The sequence below is a fragment of the Thermothelomyces heterothallicus genome (assembly GCF_042370625.1).
Source record: "Thermothelomyces heterothallicus CBS 202.75 unplaced genomic scaffold P884_scaffold_5, whole genome shotgun sequence".
Classification (NCBI taxonomy): domain Eukaryota; kingdom Fungi; phylum Ascomycota; class Sordariomycetes; order Sordariales; family Chaetomiaceae; genus Thermothelomyces; species Thermothelomyces heterothallicus.
The window spans coordinates 25,546-44,734 of NW_027192566.1; the positions used below are offsets into that span (position 1 = coordinate 25,546).

General features: G+C 48.0%; 3 protein-coding genes across 3 annotated transcripts; 1 reads left to right on the forward strand and 2 right to left on the reverse strand.

Moving 5' to 3' along the window:
- Positions 1-3,077: 3,077 nt before the first annotated feature.
- On the reverse strand, positions 3,078-4,575 carry P884DRAFT_238527 (uncharacterized protein). The gene is made up of 3 exons (XM_069440090.1): positions 4,274-4,575; positions 3,646-4,190; positions 3,078-3,451 (listed from the first exon to the last, which is right to left on the reverse strand). The coding sequence occupies exons 1-3, from the start codon at positions 4,566-4,568 to the stop codon at positions 3,122-3,124; spliced, it is 1,170 nt and encodes a 389-aa protein (XP_069299529.1). The 5' UTR covers positions 4,569-4,575; the 3' UTR covers positions 3,078-3,121.
- Positions 4,576-5,925: 1,350 nt separating this feature from the next.
- On the reverse strand, positions 5,926-7,402 carry P884DRAFT_195042 (uncharacterized protein; the record flags this gene model as incomplete). The annotated part of the gene is made up of 2 exons (XM_069437880.1): positions 5,926-6,943; positions 7,131-7,402. The coding sequence occupies 2 exons, from the start codon at positions 7,400-7,402 to the stop codon at positions 5,926-5,928; spliced, it is 1,290 nt and encodes a 429-aa protein (XP_069299530.1).
- Positions 7,403-8,783: 1,381 nt separating this feature from the next.
- Positions 8,784-12,153, forward strand: P884DRAFT_238532 (acyl transferase/acyl hydrolase/lysophospholipase). Its single transcript, XM_069440091.1, has 2 exons — positions 8,784-9,390; positions 9,450-12,153. The coding sequence occupies exons 1-2, from the start codon at positions 9,127-9,129 to the stop codon at positions 11,712-11,714; spliced, it is 2,529 nt and encodes an 842-aa protein (XP_069299531.1). The 5' UTR covers positions 8,784-9,126; the 3' UTR covers positions 11,715-12,153.
- Positions 12,154-19,189: the final 7,036 nt, after the last annotated feature.

Genomic DNA, 19,189 nt, shown 5'->3' on the forward strand with positions numbered 1-19,189 from the left:
GCTCGTCGAGGTGGGCAGCCTGAGGCGAAACACGACACGCCAGAGCAGGGCAAACGCCTGCGCGGACGCCTCGCAAAGAGGCAGCAAAGACTCCCCCGGAGGGAGCCGTGGCTGGAAAGCTCCCACGCGGAAGACCCCGTAACACTACCGCGAAGCCAGCGACGGCATCGTCGAATGCGTTGGAGGAGCCACGGTACGGGAGGAACCCGGTTCTAGTGCCGAACCTAGCCGTGGGTGGGAAACAGGACGACATACGGGACACTATAATGGTGGGATAACGCCACTATTTTCAATTGCAGTATCGATATGGAAAGAAGGCGCATTTGAGCGCGATTTGAGCTTCTGGGCGGGGGACTTGCAGTACGTGTAATTAAGGTAAGATTATTCCGTAGATAAGTCTTTGTGAGTCTTGGCTTTGTGGGTTGGAACCCTGTCTGTGTGGCCTGTGCGCCACCCTCTTCTTACTATGTACGGATTACGCTCCGTACACTACGGATTATACCTTGGCTGCAGGGCCTGCTTACAGGAACCCACGAATAGTCCGTACACTACTCTAGACGTCGCAATATTGAACTATCTTGATTTTTACCAACCACAACTCCTATCAAAAACCCTTGATCCCCTTTGCCATGGAACATGTACTCCTTAGCCTTGGCATTTCGGAACGACGACAATCCATCGATGTCGTACACTCACAGGAAAGCTGTGTAAGTCCCGAACTCCAGTTACATGCACACATTGCCTGGCCAAGCTGAACGATATTTTTAGCATTTGGAACCAACGCCGTTTGGCCTAGCGACGTGATTGGGCCGAGACTCGTTGGCTCCGCGCCTTGCCCCTTTTCTTGCAAGGGTCTGTGAACAAGAGATCTTCCATTCTTAGCACCGAGCTGTACTCCGAGTTAGTGTAATTACCCCTTGCCCCATGCTTAGCAGAGTGATCTGCGACTGGAAAAACAGTAACCTACGCTGCTGACCCGAGGTACGGAGAGAGAGGCAGCTTCAGAGCCTCCTGCTCGGGCGTGGCCGGCTCAACTCCTGGCGCCGGAGCCTCTGAGAGATGAGCAGAGGACGAAAATACACGACGATGGCTGCTCCAAAATCAATGTGACCCTTAATTAGCGAAGATCGGCGTGCGAGAGAGGAGCATTCCGCACACTACAAATGCGCGCCGGTGTAACAGAGACGACACTACCATAGTTACAATTCAGATGCATCTAGATATATAATTACAATAAAGAGGCTCTCTTCTCGTTTGTCTGGGCGTCGGCCGCCAGGGCTGCCTGGCCGTGATTGCGACGGCGCTCGTCGAGGTGCGTTGAAGGACAGACAACCTTACTGCACTGTTGTGTTCTGATAATACAGGGAAGGGATCATGGATACTGACAAATGGCAACAGTCCGGCATCCGCGTGCTCGCCAACAAGGCGGTCCCGGAGTCGCTCAAGTACCCGAGTGAACCGTCCACCACAGTCGGGGTATCTTCTCTCTGATCCTTTCAATATCAATCGATTTTGAATCCCGCCCTAGCACATACGACCATACCCGCCAGAGAACACGGGATCCCGTCCGCTCTCCCTTAGTTAAACTGGCGAGGGCTCGAGTAGTAGTTGGGTCGGTGACGACCAGCGAATTCCGAGTGTTGTATGTTTCGGTCTTTTTTTCTGTTATTTCCTGGGTTTTAGTTCGACCCCCGTTCTTCTCTTAGCTAGCATAGCTAGTTTTCTTGTTGGACCTTAAGGTGCCGTTTTGTAACGTGTGTTGTATATGTCTGCAAAGCCTGGGCAGCGACCACGACAGCGTCGGCATCTTCCAGCAGCGCGCTATCTACTACCCGGACATCGCCGCCGACATGGACCCGGCCCGGTCGGCCGCCCAGTTCCTCGCCAAGATGAAGAAGGTCTCCGGGTGGCAGACGATGGACGTCGGCAAGCTCTGCCAGAAGGTCCAGGCCTCGGCCGTGCCCGACGCCTACGGCAAGCGCGTCGCCGAGGCCACCGAGATCTGCGAGGCCGGCGGCATGTGAAGAGTTGGCGGGTCGCAGGCTATCGCTTTGTTTCTTTTCATTTCTTTCCTCTTTCTCCGCCGCGTTTTTGGGTTCCCTCTCTTTGGGCGTTGGTTGATCATGTAATTAGGAGGTTATTTTCGGGTAGCTATGAGAGGTGGATGACATGAAATTCATGACTAATTAGCTGACACTTAGCCAACTGCCTAAATTACTAATCACGGCCTGTATCATTCTAGGTCGGGCGGCCTTGTGGGCACCTGAGTCGGCGATATCACCGACGGCAAAGAGATGTGGATACCATGGGTCCTGGAACTGCATCGTCGGCAGGACGCGGACGAACCCGTTGGCCGGGTTGACGACTTCGGACCCGAGCCCGGCGAGAAACTGATTGTTGGGCGTCTGCTCGCTCGCCTGGATGACAAAGCCGGCCGGCAGCACCCTCCCGTCCTGCAGCCGGACCTCGGCCGGGACCCGGCTCCCGCTGCCGCCTCCAAGGGGCCCGGGAAAGAAGAGCCCCGCGGGCGGGAGGACGACCCTGGTTTCCGTAACGAGGCCGATGCCGAGCTCGCGGAGACGGAGCTTGACCAGGTCAGGGGTCACCTAGCTTTATCTGGTTATCGATAATTATTATTGACCCTTCGGCGGAAGGTTGACCAAAGAAACCGTGGTAGTCCATGGTATGTATATTTTGTTGGTTGAAAGGTGGATGGTTCTCCCCTGCAAAAGATGGCCCACAGGCCCCGGTCTCAGCGCTACCGGTGGATCGCCGAGCTTGAGTCCGGTTCCGGCCGCGGCAGGGTGGATAAAAGTTGAGCCTGGCCTGCACAACTTGAACGCAAGTGGCACTTTTTAAGTTACGCCTTGGGCATACATGTATGTCTGAAGTCCGAGACTCCAGCCGATGATCCCGGCACTTTCACAGAAGTTATGGGGCATGCCCTATCTCCGTTTTCGGATGTAGACGGTGAACTGGATTTGGGGTCACATCCTCTCAGAAATACCCAAATGTTACCAAGAGATTTCGCCCTGGTCACGTCACTGACGAGATGAACGAATTCCAACTTGCTCTTTGGTCCTCTTATAATTTGTACCATGATACCATGATATACCACTCTTTAAGTCCTCAGGTACGCACACACAGCCTTCCCCCATCTGACACCCCCTTTGTACACCCACATGCCCGGGGCATTGCCAGTTTTCAACCCTTCGATGGCGTCGGCCAGCTGCGGCCCGAGTCCGTCAGCTTTGATCTCGTCGAGCGTATACAGATACGTCTTGAAGCTGAATAGGATCGCCTGCGTCTCGGGCAACCGGGTCAAAGTTTGCAGCTCCACCCGGAACCTAGCCTTCTCGACGTCGATCTCTTCATCTTCCTTGACGTCCTCGCCGACGTGAACGTGGTTTCCGCTCGGTGCGTAAAGGTTTGGATGGGTTTGGACGGCCCACTGATCAGTCACGCCCGGCCGTGTCAGTCAGGCATGACGAAGAAGAACTCGTGAGAGGATGAAGAAGCAAACATAGAAAACAAGATCGATCAGAAACGAAACACACAACCAAAACCAAAAACTAAGGCCAGGCGACGATACAACACGAGGAGGTTTAAATTAGGTTTAAAAGAGAGGGCGGGGAACAGACATACGTTCATTCGCTTTACGCTCTTGCCCACCTCCAACCGGGCAAAGTACCTCTCCATACTCGCTCCGATCTTCGAATACGCGGGCACTGGAGAGTGAATCTCGGCCAGCCGCTTCCCCAGCTTCTCGGACGGATCAAACCCGGACGGGTGACAGCAGACGAACGCCACGGCCCTGTGCTCGCCGCCGTCCGGTTCGCGCAGGAGCAGGAACATGTCGTCTTCGACCGTCTCCCCCAGAGCTCGGAGCATCGTGGATGCTTCAGATGGCGGGGGAATCAGGGGTAGGCTTCGGCCCGTGACTTTGTTGCGGAAGACAACCTCGGACGGGCCGGAAGAGGGGCGGACGAGGCTGAACATGGTTGGGTAGCGACGTGGTAGGTAGGTGCCGAGGAGGTACGAGTACAGTTCCCGAACTGCTGTGTAGCCGGATGGAATAGCACCCATGACCGCGGACTGGCGCTCGTCTATGAGCTTGCGGCGTGACATTACTCGGTCGTGGTAGTTTCTGTCCATGACGATGAGATCGGCAGGGGTGCTGTTCTGAAGGGCTGTGAGGTTTTATATCGTATTAGTCTTCCAGTGCGTACCAACTCCCGCTTAAGGCTCGCATCAGTTCCCGGTCTGAACCTACCCATTGTGATATGATACGTTGGCTTGATCGGCCTCAGCTTCAACGGCGGTGTGGCGTCCCAGACAAAGTCGTCAAGGGGTTCTATTCTCGGCTCCCAGCAGACAGACGCCTTGCTCTCTTCTCGTCCCGCTCCATCTTTGGCCGAGCTTGATGCCGTCGCCTCAACAACATCACCGCTGCCCGCACGCGAAGAAGATACCGGTCGTTGCCGAAGAAGAAGTCGCCGAAGGCGACCAGCAATTGTGGCCACAGTCAGTGACACAAAGAACAACAGCAGGACAGTGAGAGATGTCATTTTCAAACGATGGTAATGTACGTAATTACGTCTCGGTTTGGGATTTCAATCGACTTTTTTCGAGGCTCTCTTATTCCCTAGTGGCTTTACTTTATCAAAGTCGGTGTCCCTGATAACCCCCCCGGCCCGAAACAGCCTAAAGGGTCTACCCCGACACCTCAAGTTCATCTAATGGCCATATCCATGTTAGCGGCATGTTGTGGCGATCTCTCGGCCTGGTAAAGGGCCCAATGGCAATCGGCGAATTGCGCCCCGCCTGCAGCTTCCACCGGCCGCCGCCGGGTACCGAGGGCCGAATCGGAGCAACTCGACTTTGACCAACCTCTTGGGGGGATGTTTTTGTTAATTCCACTTTATCCTCATTAAGGATCCAGGGCACCAACGATCATATGTTTTCTGTTACTTAAACGGAAACCCCGCCCCCAAGGAGGACGGTGAGCTGCTACTCACCACCCATCCTGGACTTGATCCGGTCCACAGAGGATCCTATCGCCGTCCAGAGACCCAACGATCCCCAGATCCTGCACTCCATTTTTCGGCGGCGTTACGTACAAGCACGAGGGGACCCTGGAGTTCGTCGGCAACAAGGTCCTCCACAGGCTGCCAGAACGGTCGTGGCGGGCAAACCCCAGCGGCGAGGTCGACGTCGTGGCCATCGTCTACAGGCCCAGGCGGGGCGAGACGAACCCCTTGATCAGGTTCGGGGCCCGCTGGGGCCAGGGGTGCATGGCCAATGACTTCGGCAAGGTCCCCTGCCCGGGCCGTTTAATCGCAAGATGTGGACCGGCTATTTCCGTTTTGACGGCTCCAAGGGCGTGCTGCGGCCCGCTCGAGATTCCCTGGAGCTGGCAGTGAGGCTAGGTAAAGAGGCTCGTGCATACTAGAAGCTCTGCTGTCACGCGGTGGCTACGTCGAAGTAAGCTACCTAAGCGTACCTCTCTGACCTACCATCTCCAGGCAGTGATGGGAAGTATTCCACCCCGTTATGTACTGTACATACTGTACTGTGCATACAGCGCATGCAAAGCCGCTATACCCAGATAGCTAGTTTTCTGGCTGCCAACCTGCGGGTGTCAAGTGTGAGGTCAAACATACCATGTGGTATTAACGCAGGCGAGAATGAAGCGCTCTCTCATGTACCCGGTCCAAAGCTTGAAGTGGGTTACAACTACTTACTGTCCAGCTTAAGGTCCCTTACTCATGTGCCTTCTTACTGGTACCCCGTCCTACCTCCCTATGAGCGACAGAACAAAAAGGACGCAGGTGCTGCGGGACTTGTGGTCTGGGCCTTGAAGGAAGTTCCAGGCACGCCTGTACACGCCTAGCACGAAACGTCATACCGGAATAGACGCCCTCGTCAGCCCGCGGTTCCTTGTATTAGAGATATCGCAAATGCTCTAACGGCTTCCCGGAGCGTGGACACGACATTGCGCTGCGCCCAAAAGTGATCCGCACTCGAGACCTCGTGAGCACGAAATTTGGAGTCCTGGATGGCTTCTAGGCGAGATGCCCAGTTTCGGAGCTTTCGGACAGGCACGAAGCCGTCACGGTCACCGTAAATGGCTAAAGTGGCGTTCTTCACCAACTTATCTTCAGCTTCCCCCAGGACGGCTCGAGGAAGGGTGTCCGGTCCCGAGGGTCCGGATGAGACGGGTTCTTTGCCGCCACCTGTAGCAAATCGAGACCATGCCCTTCCGGACAAGCTGAATAACGGCGGCAGAGACATGGTGGCCAGATTCGTGACGAACCCTTGCAGAGGCGAGACGAGCAGGTATGCCGGAACGAAGGACGTTCGATCAGCAATCGGAAGTAAGTGATCGGCGACAGCGTTACCACCTCCAACCGAGGCCTTCGGCGCCTGGCCCCTCTCGTTAAGCGACAGCCTGTGACCCTTCTTAGTCCGCGCCACGAGTTCCGCGACTCCATGTCGGATTGCTTCCTCAAACTCTGTCGACCGAGAGCGGCGCGACTCGTGGCTCGCGCGGCGTTCCTCGTCGCCACCAACCCGCAAGCCGACATGTATGCGAGGGGACTTTGGCCGAGAAGCAACGGCAGCGGCTTCCCTTGCACTCGCTAGCACGACATTCTGCTTCCCCGCGAGATACTGCGCGCGCAGTCGGATCTCGGCAGCAGGAGTCCCGCACCCCGGGGCATGGAACAACCCGAGTATTGTCTCAAGCGAGGGAAGCTGGGAAGCAATCATGGAGCCGTATGAGTAACCGCCCAGCAGAAGGATCGGCACAACATCCCGGGTCGTCGGCTCTGACGATGTTGGTGTGGCCGGCCGTATGCGGATTGGGCACGCTTCAACCCCATCCGCCCTCAGATCTGTACTATCCTCATCCTCATAGGTACCTTCGACTCTACTTGACGCGCTCGCGTTAAACGGATCGAGAAAGTGTACGTAGTGGCATACAAACCCGACGACCGACATGTAGTCAGCCCGCTCGGCTTTGGCCGTCCACGAGGTCCTGCCCGCAGAACCATGGGCACCCCTAATAATGCGGGTATCAGATGAGCACTATTTCACGCTGTAACAGCAAACCTTGGAGAATGAAGGACAGTTCGCACCTGAAATTGAAGGTGCCGACGAGGAAACCCAACTGCAGCAGGGTCCCGGCCACGATGTCAACAACTGGATCGTCATAGCAGCCGCCCAAGGGCGCATATGGATGTGCAAATATGGCAGCGTGTTTCCGCCACAGAGTTCTGTCGGGAACAGCGCCCAATGAGGCTGGGTGATAGATTCGACAATCGAGCGGGAGTCCGTCGTGGAGACTTGGGATCGTGAAGGTCAAGCTCGGACTCGGAAGCGCCGCCGAGGGCAAAGCCATTGTCGCAAACCCACAAAAGACCTCCCAGAAGACTTGAGACAGGTCACAGCCCGGCAGGCGGCGGGGATTGCCGTCACCTCAAGAAGGCAGGTTTAGGCATGTGAAGGGCGCGCATGCCCAACCCAAGCATTCGAGTTGGTTTCAATCCAGTCGTTTTGCAAGTACCCGGTAAGTTGGCAGAGCTGCCGTGGCTGGTCTCTTGGCAGCCTGGTCTGGTGGGGATGTCTGACCAATCGCACTCGTGTATTACTCAGCAGCGCCACGTTACCGTTTCCATCTCACGGCAAGAGGCCCAAGAGCCTGCCTCTTCGGTCCCCTTCTCCTCCCTGCGTTTCTACTTCCTTAATCATTTTCGTTGCTGAGTGCTAAATTATTATAAAAACCAGCTTTACCAGCACTTTCCCAGGAAGTGGGTGATGGATGGAAGCACATGCAAGGCTTTTTCTTGAAAACGCGGTTCAACCATCACCATGCTGTGAAACCAGCCGATCCCGCCATTGACACGTTTACGGATTACTCAGAGCATGACCCCGCGCTCACACACCATCCGTTACACTATACTGTTTTTGGACATCGTGACATGTGATAGAAACCATACACGAGCGACTCGACTGCAGCTCAGGAGTTGGATAACAACGCCGCAACCCGTTCGTTTCATAAGTATGATCTGTTCAATACATCAGACACGCTACTTAAGCGGAAGCAGGTCATTCTGTCGACGTCTCTGGAACTGACTCGTGGCATCAAGGGAAGTCGCCCCTGGACATTTAACTCCTCGTGAGGTAATTGGGTTTCAGTCGTGTGTCACCCCTGCAGGGTGGCAGGCTCTTCGAGAATATTCTCATCAGGGATGAAAGGCATGTTTTGCAAACATCCCCAGTGTCAGGGTCGCTTGTAGTCTGATCCTAGAGTGCCGAAATTCGGCCTCGGAGAGGTGCCCGGGAGCCCCTGCTGCCAAATCGCATTTCTCTCCATTTGAAAGAGCATGGAATTTGAAGGCCAGCGAAACTGCTGGCCACGTTCAGAAATCGCAGCTTTCCTTGCAGCCCGAGAGCCACTCGTGCCCTTTCCTTCATGCTGCGCGTTGGGCTGCTCCGGAACTCGAGAAAAGATGGATGGTGGCTGCTTGGTGTCCCGGCTTCTGGGCGGTGCAATTACACACAGCCCCACCATGGAGGATTTGCAACCTGCTACCCCACGATTTTAATGTGCCTGCCGTTGCGCTTCTCGAGATCCAATGTGGGGTACCCCACGTTCCTGCTTGCCAAGTTTGGTTGGGATACAAGGGCAGGATCCCCGTCATGTGGCCTTCTCAAGTGCTCGCGGATCGGACCCGTCGAATTGAACAAGAAAACAACGCGGAATCGAGGAAGTCCGAATACCTCCCGCCCTTTACTCTTCTTCTTTTACCTCGGCGCTATCAAAAATATCCTAATACGTCTCTATGCCGAGACTTTAGCTGCAACAAATGTTTAGGACGTGCCAAAGTACCCTCGCCAATTTTACGCCAACCTGACCCGCATATCCGACGCACCTCACGAATGATCGATACGTCATACAGGGCTTCGAGTCTTCCCTTGATTAAACATCAGGCAACTTCTGCAAACTCGATCATCCTTCTGAGATAGGCCGTCTCAAAAAGATATTGCTACCTCGGCAGCTCGGCAGCGGAAGGGCTCCCCCAAACCCCTTCCATTATCGGCTATCATTCCATTACCATCGTCATGCCCGACCTCCTACTCCATGAACCACGAACCATACAGGCCACGACCGCAGGGCTTGGTTCAGCGACGCCACCACTCCTTGACCCTACTAAGCTTAGGAGGAAGAAGAAGAATGCCGACCATGGCCTGTTCGGGACATCGCGTCTCGTCCGGAATGTCGGCAATCTTGCTCTGTCACTGAGAGATGGCCTGTCTGCCTCGGAGCGTCAAGAGATCAGAAAGAAGGAGGAGCGAAGACAAATACTGATTGCCCGAATGGAAAATGTAAGCGCAGGGCTCCCAGGTGCCTTTCTCGCCAACCACTGACAGCGCGGACATGGCAGGCATCGACCTATAAAGCCTGGTACGAAGCCGCTACGGAGCTGGATCAGCTCGAGGGCAACGACAAGTGGAAACTTGACGACTCGACCGGTGAACCCGACTACCGTCCTGACCTGATCCGGTCTTCACTGAAAGCACTGGACACCGCCCGGACCAACTGCGACATCAACGCCATGCTGTATCTGCTCAGAACTGCATTGTCGCGGGACATTGGCGGCATGGGGCACGTGGAGCTTTACCGCCACTCTTACGTTGGGACAAAGGCGTTGCTCGAACAATATGTCAATTCGGCCCTTCAGACCATCGAGTCGTTGGTCGACAAGTCCGTCTCCCAGACCGACCTGGACCCTAAAGACCTGCTGGAAGGGATGGTCTACGCGAGACAAAACTTTGGTAGGAGTGCTTTGCTTTTGAGCGGAGGGGCAACGTTCGGCATGGCGCATATCGGGGTGCTGAAGACGCTTTACGAACAGCAGCTTCTCCCCCGCATCATGTCGGGAGCGTCTGCCGGGTCCATCGTCTGCGCCGTGTTATGCACTCGCAAGGACGAAGAGATTCCCGCACTGATCGAAAATTTTCCGTATGGCGACCTACGCGTTTTTGAGGGCGAAAACGAGAGCCTCACGACCCATCTCCACAACCTTTTAACGAAAGGGTGGTGGTCCGATATCTCAAACCTGACCAGGGTGATGCGTTCCTGGCTCGGCGACGTGACCTTTCTGGAGGCTTATAACCGGACGCGGCGAATTTGCAACATTTGCGTGTCATCCGCCTCTATCTACGACGTGCCCCGGCTTCTCAACTACATCACCGCTCCCAACGTCCTCATATGGTCGGCTGTCGCCGCCTCATGTTCTGTGCCCCTGATTTTCAAGGGCCAGCCCTTGCTAATGAAGCACCCAGTCACCGGCACACACCAGCTTTGGACCCCGACGCCGCAGCAATTCATTGACGGCTCCGTCGACAATGACCTTCCAATGACCCGCCTCGCCGAGATGTTCAACGTCAACCACTTTATCGTCTCTCAGGTTAACCCGCACGTTATGCCTTTCCTCCCCAAAGATGAGCAGGTCATCCCAGGCAAACTGAGGCACGAGAAGCCGGCGCGTGGCCTCGCTCGTGAGTTACTGATCAAATTCGGGTCTATTACGAAGGAGGAAATGCTCTACAGAATGCAGTTTTGCGCGGAGATGGGCATATTCCCCAATCTTCTCACCAAGCTCCTTGCGGTAATGAGCCAGAAGTACTCGGGCGACATCAACATCCTGCCTGCCATCTCAAGGAGCGATCTCCCGCTGATGTTGAAGAACCCCACCCCCGAGTTTATGCTGCGCAGCTGCGCAGTTGGCGAGCGAGCGACGTGGCCGAAACTAAGTCGCATCCGCGACCGCCTCGCCATCGAGTTAGCCCTTGATCAGGCCGTTCACGCCCTGCGCGCCCGGGTGGTCTTCAGCAGGAGCCAGGTCAACCTCCGCCGCGCAATGGGCGTACTCAGGCCCATGGCGTACCGACCTCCAGGCGGTTCCAGGGGCAGGCCGGCGACGTCGGGCGAACCGAGCCCGTCGTGGGGAGCTATTTACGTCGTTCAACCGCCCAACTCCGGTGAGACTACGCCGTCGGACGAAAAGACGTTCGGGAGGCGGCGGGGGTCGGGCGCAAGTATCCAGCTCGTGGTGGCCACGAAGCACAAGAAGCCGCTACTTCAGGACGACGACCAGTCGGACGACGACGAACAGCTAGAGCTCAAGTTTCGGCCGTCACGCTCAAGAGGCGGCCCGGCTCGCGGTAGTGGGAGTGGGAGCGGGAGTGCTACTACAACTGGCGGCAGTGGCGGTGACGGTGACAGCGGTGCTGCCAGCGGCAGTGATGTCAGGCCCCCGCGGTTAAGGAGGAATGCCAAGAGCCATGGACATTTCCGCGCCGGTAAGCCCGCGCCGGATTTCTATCCTCGAGATCGGGTCCGACCGTTTGTGGGCAGCGGAACCGCGTGGACCGGAGAGCCGAGGACCTCGGGCTCCGGGTCAGGAAGGGCTGAAGTAGGGGACGACGCTGGTGATTCAACTACTGCTGCCGAAGACGAACCAGGGAGTGCGTCATCGCCTATCGAAATACGCATCTCTACGCCCTGGGATGATTACGGGACAGATCAGGCTTCTGAAGGCTTGCAGAGTGATGCGGACCCATATGCTGCTGGACCGTCCAGTCATTTTCGGGCCGAATCGCGAGAAAGAGACTCTCCGTCCAGGCTGCGATACTCTGAATCATGAAGCACGGAGTTCGAGGGCGTAATAAGTATCACAGCGCTGACAGGCTGGTTGTGATGGGTATCCGGAAAACAGCTTCAAAGGCACGCGGCATTTTGGAAAAGGTGGTTTGATATACTTATGGCGAGAGGCGATAGAGGGAGCTCCTTAGAGATAGCAGGGTGAGAGCTTGGTACGGGATTGAAAAGTAGCACGTTGGCAGGTTGGGAGACAGGGCGGTTGCATCGAGCGAGGACGAGTATAAATTAGAGAGAGCATTTTAAAACACACTGTGTCCTTTGAACTCAGCCGACCGGCATTGGCAATGGCCTTTTGCCGAACGCAGTGGTGAGCTCCGGAAGCGTTGGAAATAGTGTTTACAGTGGGTGGCTTGACGGAAGGAAAAGTGCCTTATTGAACTATCTACAAAGGAGACAAAACGAGTGATATTTATAGACAAAGGAACTGGCCAATGCGTTGAACAGCGCCTCATACGCTATGGCATACATGTGGCTAATACTCTTAGAAGCTCCACAGCTTCTGACACCTTTCCGTGCGCTGAGTGGTGTCAGAGTAGGATAGGGTGCGGTACGTCAATTCCTAGGCACGATGGTATGTCATGTTCTGTCTATCAGACAGTGAAACGTTGCTCTACTTTGACTGGGAGCTCTGTGGGTTGTTTTCAACACATAGCAATGCTTCATTGTCCTCGAGCATTTAAGCATTCAACGATAGTGACTGGTAAATGGAACGACTTACAATTAGTCAGCGCTGCTGAAAGTTTGAAGGTTCCGGCTATATTTATCCAGAAACGGCCCGGAGTTTGAACATACGCTCGATTCGCTAAGATGTGTATTCGGAGATTACTCACTAAATTCCCTACTCCGAACTCCGTACTACGCCGCCGAAACCTGGAACTATAGGTTGCAACTTCCTATATATAGTCACATACAAAAAGTGATTAGCCACATCTAGATTAGCAGGTCTTTTACACACTACCCCACTATCTTCTAAGATATATAGCAATGGCAATACCAGGCATTTAAATATATAAAATAGGTCTCCTAATTCCTTGGAAAGTATAGAAAGAGCCTAGATATATAGGAAATTCTGTAATATATAGCTCCTCCCTTATTACAAATACATTCCTTACACCTATCCGTAAATAATAGGACCACCCTCTCCTAATCCTAGGGTATCAATCTGTTCTACTCTTCGTATAAGACCTCTTCTATATACCTAAGGTTATAAATTCTATAGCGCCATTAGCTAATCCGAATCTTTATAATATACTAGAGGTTCTTAATAGGGTTTAAATCTAGGCTCTAAGCTAGCTACTCTAGAATAACTATTTATAATATAGCTTTATAGTTCCAAGTAGCCTTTGAAGTATAATAAGTAGCTATATCTTCCTACTAAACTACCTAGCCTTAAGCTTTAAAGACTTTTTTATAAAATAGGTAGGTATATCATAGGCCCAGGCTCTACCTAGGCTAATCGATAACAGGCTATACCCGGTTTCAGACCGGACCTACATACGTTCGTAGGGCGTTCGTAGGGCACGCACTCAGGACCTAGTCAGGCTCCAACCTAGCACCTAACTAGGCCCTAACCGGAGCATATACACACCCCCTATATTAGGAAACTAAGCCCCTTTTGGTACCTATACTTACTTTCTCCTCTTTCTTCCCTTAAGGTAATTAAATAAAACATTATACGCTTATCTATAGTTACTATAAGGCTAGTACATTACATTTTAACTACCTTCTTTTAATAGTAACCCTTCTAAACGAACGACTAATGACTTAGTTATAGCGGAATCTAGAGTATATACGCCTTCGAGCTTAGCAGAGTTATAGGAACTTGTATACTCCCTCTAAGCGGCGGTAGCATAGTAGAACGCTATAATCGACTCCCTCTAGGTGTCTCGGACTTAACCTATACTAACCCCTGACTCGGTTAGGATATCCCTAGAGAGATAGCGGCCTCAAAGGAAACGACTCCTAACTAGGGAACCTTTCGATAGTAAGAAGGAACTTTTTATAGCCTAGAAGAGTATAATAGAATATATCCTTATAGTAGATAGAGACTTTATCGGTTCTAACTATAACTAGTAGATTTTTATCTAGAGAAACCTAATATAATAGGTTTAGACTTAGGTTATAGCCTATTACGAATCTATAGGCCTAAAGACTAGGTATAACCTAGCCTAGTTCTTCTAATACCTTAAGAGTATCTTTTCTAACCCCTATAAGAAGATAATTACCCTATTAGAGCTTAAGTTCTTATAATAGAGAGATAATAAGCTATTCTTTGCCTTTATTATTTAGTTTAAGGTAAAACTCTTAAAGGTAGGTAATCTTCTTTAGAATAACGAGATATACCTAATTAAACTATAGTAATGTCTCTCCCTAAGGCTTAAATATATAGCTATTAGATAAGGAATTCCCTAAGATAACTATATAATAATAGTAGAGAGATACTATAAAATCGCGATAGACCTTAAGGCCTTCTATCTAGGCAAGAGATACTAATAGATATAAAGATAATAGGTAATATTCGAGCTATAAAGAGAGAAGGATATAGATAAGGATATACCAATAATAGGTATTAACTTAGTACAGATTAACCTATAGAAGAAAGGTCCTAGTAAGGACTAACTAAGGGGATATAGAGGAGACGCCCTAAGGGCGAAATAGGTTAGCTAGGAGGTATAAGCGGTATAATAGGCAGCTAGAGCATATATTTGGTATAGATAAAAGGGTCACTTTATTACTAAGTATAAATATACCCCCGCTAGAAGACTAGTATAATAGAACTAGCTAAGGGCTAATATTTATACCCTAGAGGCTAAGGAAGAAAGAGAGGAAAGCGACTAGTCTAATAAGGAAGATAAGGAGTAAAGAAAAGAATAGCCCCTAAGCAAAGTCTTATAAGGGGGCTAGAAGACTATAACTACTAGGAAAGCAAGTTTATAGAGATTAGTAAGAGAATAGATAGACCCCTTTTTCTTATTCTAGTCTTCCTTAACTCTATTAGCTTTATAAATGCCTAAGTAGATAGTAGATATTCTAGCTATAGTATTATTAGTAAAAGGATATATTAGAAGCTTAGACTTAAGTAAATTAGTTTACTAACCCCTTATACCTTTAATACTATAATAGGGGTATATTCTAACTAGAAGATTACTTAGATAGTCTATATTATAATAGATATCAATAGATAGGAGAGTTAGGCTATATTCTATATAATTCCTAGACTAGTATAGGACGTTATATTAGGCCTTCTATAGATAGAATATTAGAAGGTTAAACTAGATATAAGTACTAATATTCTCGAGATTAGAGTATAGCTAGGACTATTTATCTAGGAAGTCTCCTTATAGACTAAAAAGATAGGAATCTCCTAAATTATAGATATAGTTTTCGTAAGCCTAGTCTAAAGAGTATAGAAAAGGAAGACCTCCGATATCTTCCTAGTTATAAGTATCTAGGAAATGATAACTATCCTAGAATCGAGGTATAAACTCGATAGGGGTATAAGAGAAAAGGGGAGCAGCTACTTAGAACTAGAGGTAACTCTATTAGAAGAGCTTCGTAATTTTGCCGACCTCTTTAATAAGGAGAAGGCTAGCGGTTTACCTCCTTACTATAGCGCTACTAACTACTATATCAAGTTAAAAGAGGGTCCTAATAGGAAGATTCCTAAACTCCCTTAGGGACCCCTCTATAATATGCTACGAGATTACCTATTAGAGGTCCGGAAATAGGTTATTAATCTGTTAGATAAGGGATAGATTTAGGCGAGTTCCTCTTTAGCTGTTACCCTTATTCTTTTAGTAAAGAAGGCAGACAAGGGATAGAGATTCTATATAGACTACCAGGCCTTAAATAAGATTATAAAGTAGGATTGATACCTACTTCTACTAATTAAGGAGACTCTCCGTTCCTTAGCTAGGGCTTAGTAGTTTATAAAGCTCGATATTAGGGTAGCCTTCTACTATATCTAGATTATAGAGGGAGATAAGTATTTAATAGTATTTTAAACCCGATTTAGACTCTTTAAGCAGCTAATCTGCCCCTTTAGATTAGTAGGTATACTTATAACTTTCTAGTAATATATTAATAATACCCTTAGCCTAATACTTAGAGACTTTATAATAATATACCTTAATAATATCTTAGTATATATAGTAAGAAGTAGAAAGGACTATATAAAACAAGTTAGGGAAGTTCTCTAGAGACTATAAGTAGTAAGGTTAGCTCTTAACCTTAAGAAGTATACATTTACTATAAAAGAAGTTAAATACCTTAGCTATATTATTAAGGCTAGTGCCTAAGTCCGTCCTAACCCTAAGAAGCTTATTACTATCTATAACTAGGAGGTGCTATAGAAAGTTTAAGGAGTATAAAGTTTCTTAAGGTTTACTAACTTCTACTATAACTTTATCTCTAACTTCTCTAAGATAACTATACCTCTAATATAGTTAACCTATAAGAATACCCTGTTTTGGTAGGGAAAGGAGGAATAAGAGGCCTTCGAAGCCCTTAAGATAGCCTTTATCTCGGAGCTAATCCTAGTATAATAGGACCCCGAGAGGGAGATAGTTCTTAAGGTAGACTATTCCGAGACGGCCCTTAATAGATACCTTTCTTAATAGGGAGAAGATAGGGTTCTATATCCTATAGCCTATTATTCTACGAAGTTAACCCTAATTAAAAGGAATTATATAATCTATAATAAGGAATTACTTATAATTATCTTCTACTTAAAGGCTTAGTTAGTAGAGCTTTATAATATTATAGCCCCTTTCTAAATCCTAACCGACTATAAGAACCTTAAATATTTTACCTAGCCTTGTCCGATTAACAAACGATAAGCTTAATAGGCTAAGATACTCTCTTACTTTAACTTTAAGCTCTAATACTATCCTAGATTATAGGCGTCTTACCTTAACGCCTTATCCTATTGTAAACAAGACTTCCCTAAAGATATATAATATACTATATAACTTCTTCCTACTATCTAATTAGATACCTCTACTACCTTAGAGTTACTAGAAATATCTTATCTACCTAAGGGGAGTAACATTTTTACAGATAGCTTACTTATATCTCTCTAGGATAAAGGAGTTCTTAAGGACAAATACTATATATACTAACTCTAGGCTATCTAAGATAGGGCCTAGAAGTTCCCTAAAGAGATAAATATAGCGTAAACCTAGATTATAGACTACTCTCTAAGTATATAAGGTGCTCTTTAATTTTAGGGGAGACTTTAGCTCCCTATATAGGAACCCCTTACTACTACTATCCTTTAACAAGTTTATAACTCCCCTATATTAGGTTACCTAGGGAGGAATAGGTTATTTAAGATACTCTAACAAGACTATTATTAGGATCTTATATCCTCTAATACAAAGCAGTTTATAAGGAACTATTATATATATTAAAGGGCTAAGATATCACGGTAACTATAATAAGGACTCCTCTAACCCCTACCTATTATTAACCGCTTCTAGAAATAGATTTCTATCGACTTTATAGTTAACCTCCTAGCACGAGAGAAGAACTTACCCCGTTACCTTATAGTAATCACCAATTAGCTATCGAAATACGTCTAACTCGAGGCTATATCTTCGATAGGGGCCGAAGCGTATATACTCCGGTTCTAGGATATATAATAGTGGTTTTATAGGTTTCTAATATAGATTATTACCAACTATAGCTCGGACTAGCTTAGCTAATTCTAGACTTCTCTCTATAAGATTATTAGGATCAAATAGTTACTATTAATAGCCTATTACCCCTAAATAGACAGAGGTATAGAATATATAAACTAGGAGGTATAGACTATCCTATAAACTATCATTTCCTTTGCCTAGTATAATTAGCCTAAATATCTTCTAGTATACTAACTTATAATTAATAACCGTAACTTAATAGTAACTAGAACAAGTATAAGTTACCTCCTCTATAGCTATAATATAAGTCTTATCTAGTTTATTAACCTCCTAGACGCTCCCGCTTCGTCCCTATAGGGGAGGGCTATTAACTTCCTATACTACCTAAAAGAAGGTATAGAGTAGACCTAGGCTACTATTATATATATATAGTAATACTAGTAAGAAAACGCTAATCGATCTTAATATCTAGTTAAAAGGTTTAAGGTAGGGAATAAAGTATAGTTATCCCTATATAATATAAAAACTAACTACCTAAGTTAGAAACTTAATTAGGTTAATACTAAATATAGAGTAATAGTAGTACTAATACTACTAACCATCACTTTAGATATCCCTAGAGGCCTATACCTTACCTTCTATATTAATCTAGTTAAGTATACTATATCTAACCTACTCCCCTTATAACATATATCAGATACTTACCCTAGCCTAGTATTAGAACTTTTATAAGATAGATTACTATAAGAAGAATATAAAGTAGAAGCGATTCTTATAACTAGGAATATAAGGGGGAGGGGAAACCACTATAACGTATTAGTAAAGTAGAAAGGATACGATACCTTAACTTAGAAACCATTAGAAAACTTAGAAAATACTAAAGCGCTTAACGCTTTCGAATAGGAATAGAGGGATATATACCTAAATGATAGGCTAATTATAAAGAGAAAATATAGAGGAATATATAAGCAAATAATCTAAAATTTCTATATATATAGGCGAACCTAGGGTAGATAGGTAGTAGCCGTATTATAGATATACTAACCGAGCTAACTACAAAATAAACATATATAATAATAACTCGCTATACACTTACTCCTTATCCTCCTCTAAATACTTAACCTCCTCTTCTTCCTTTATTATATCTTTAGGAGCTATAAGGGTAGGCTCCTTATAGTTATAGACTAGGCGTGGTATATGCTTAGTTAGGGAGCTAGAACGTTAGGTATAGGTATAGTTAAAGTTAATAGAGACGGGTATAGGGCGCGTAATAGTAGCATAGCAGGCCTAGGACGTAGGCAAGGGTATACCTAAGATATAGGTAATAAGGGTAGCATTAGTATTAACTAAAGTCGATATATTCTTGTTTATATACTATATTTAATATAGTATATTGTCATTTTACGCTATAGCGTAGTATATAAGCTACCTGGTAGCTTATAAGGTAGGGGTAGGGTTAGAGGTAGTAGGGAGGGCGTTACTATAGTAGGAGGGAGTATAGGGGTAGGCAACTAGGGCCTAGTCGTTACTATAACGGCAGGGGGAGGTAGCCTAGGTAGGGGAGAAGGCAAGCTAGGCAGGGGAATAGTTAGCCTATACAGCCTCTATAATTATAGTAAAGGAACGTATTAAGGTAGTAAATATAGGTATAAGGACTACCTTATATATACTATAGGTCGTGGTCTTTAGCTAAGGGGGGGTCTCTAGGGCTATACCCTTATTATAATAGTATATAATCTTATAAATGCTTATATATAAATGTAGATTATTTGCTTATAATTATAGGTCCTAAATACAAGGATTATAGGTAGAATGG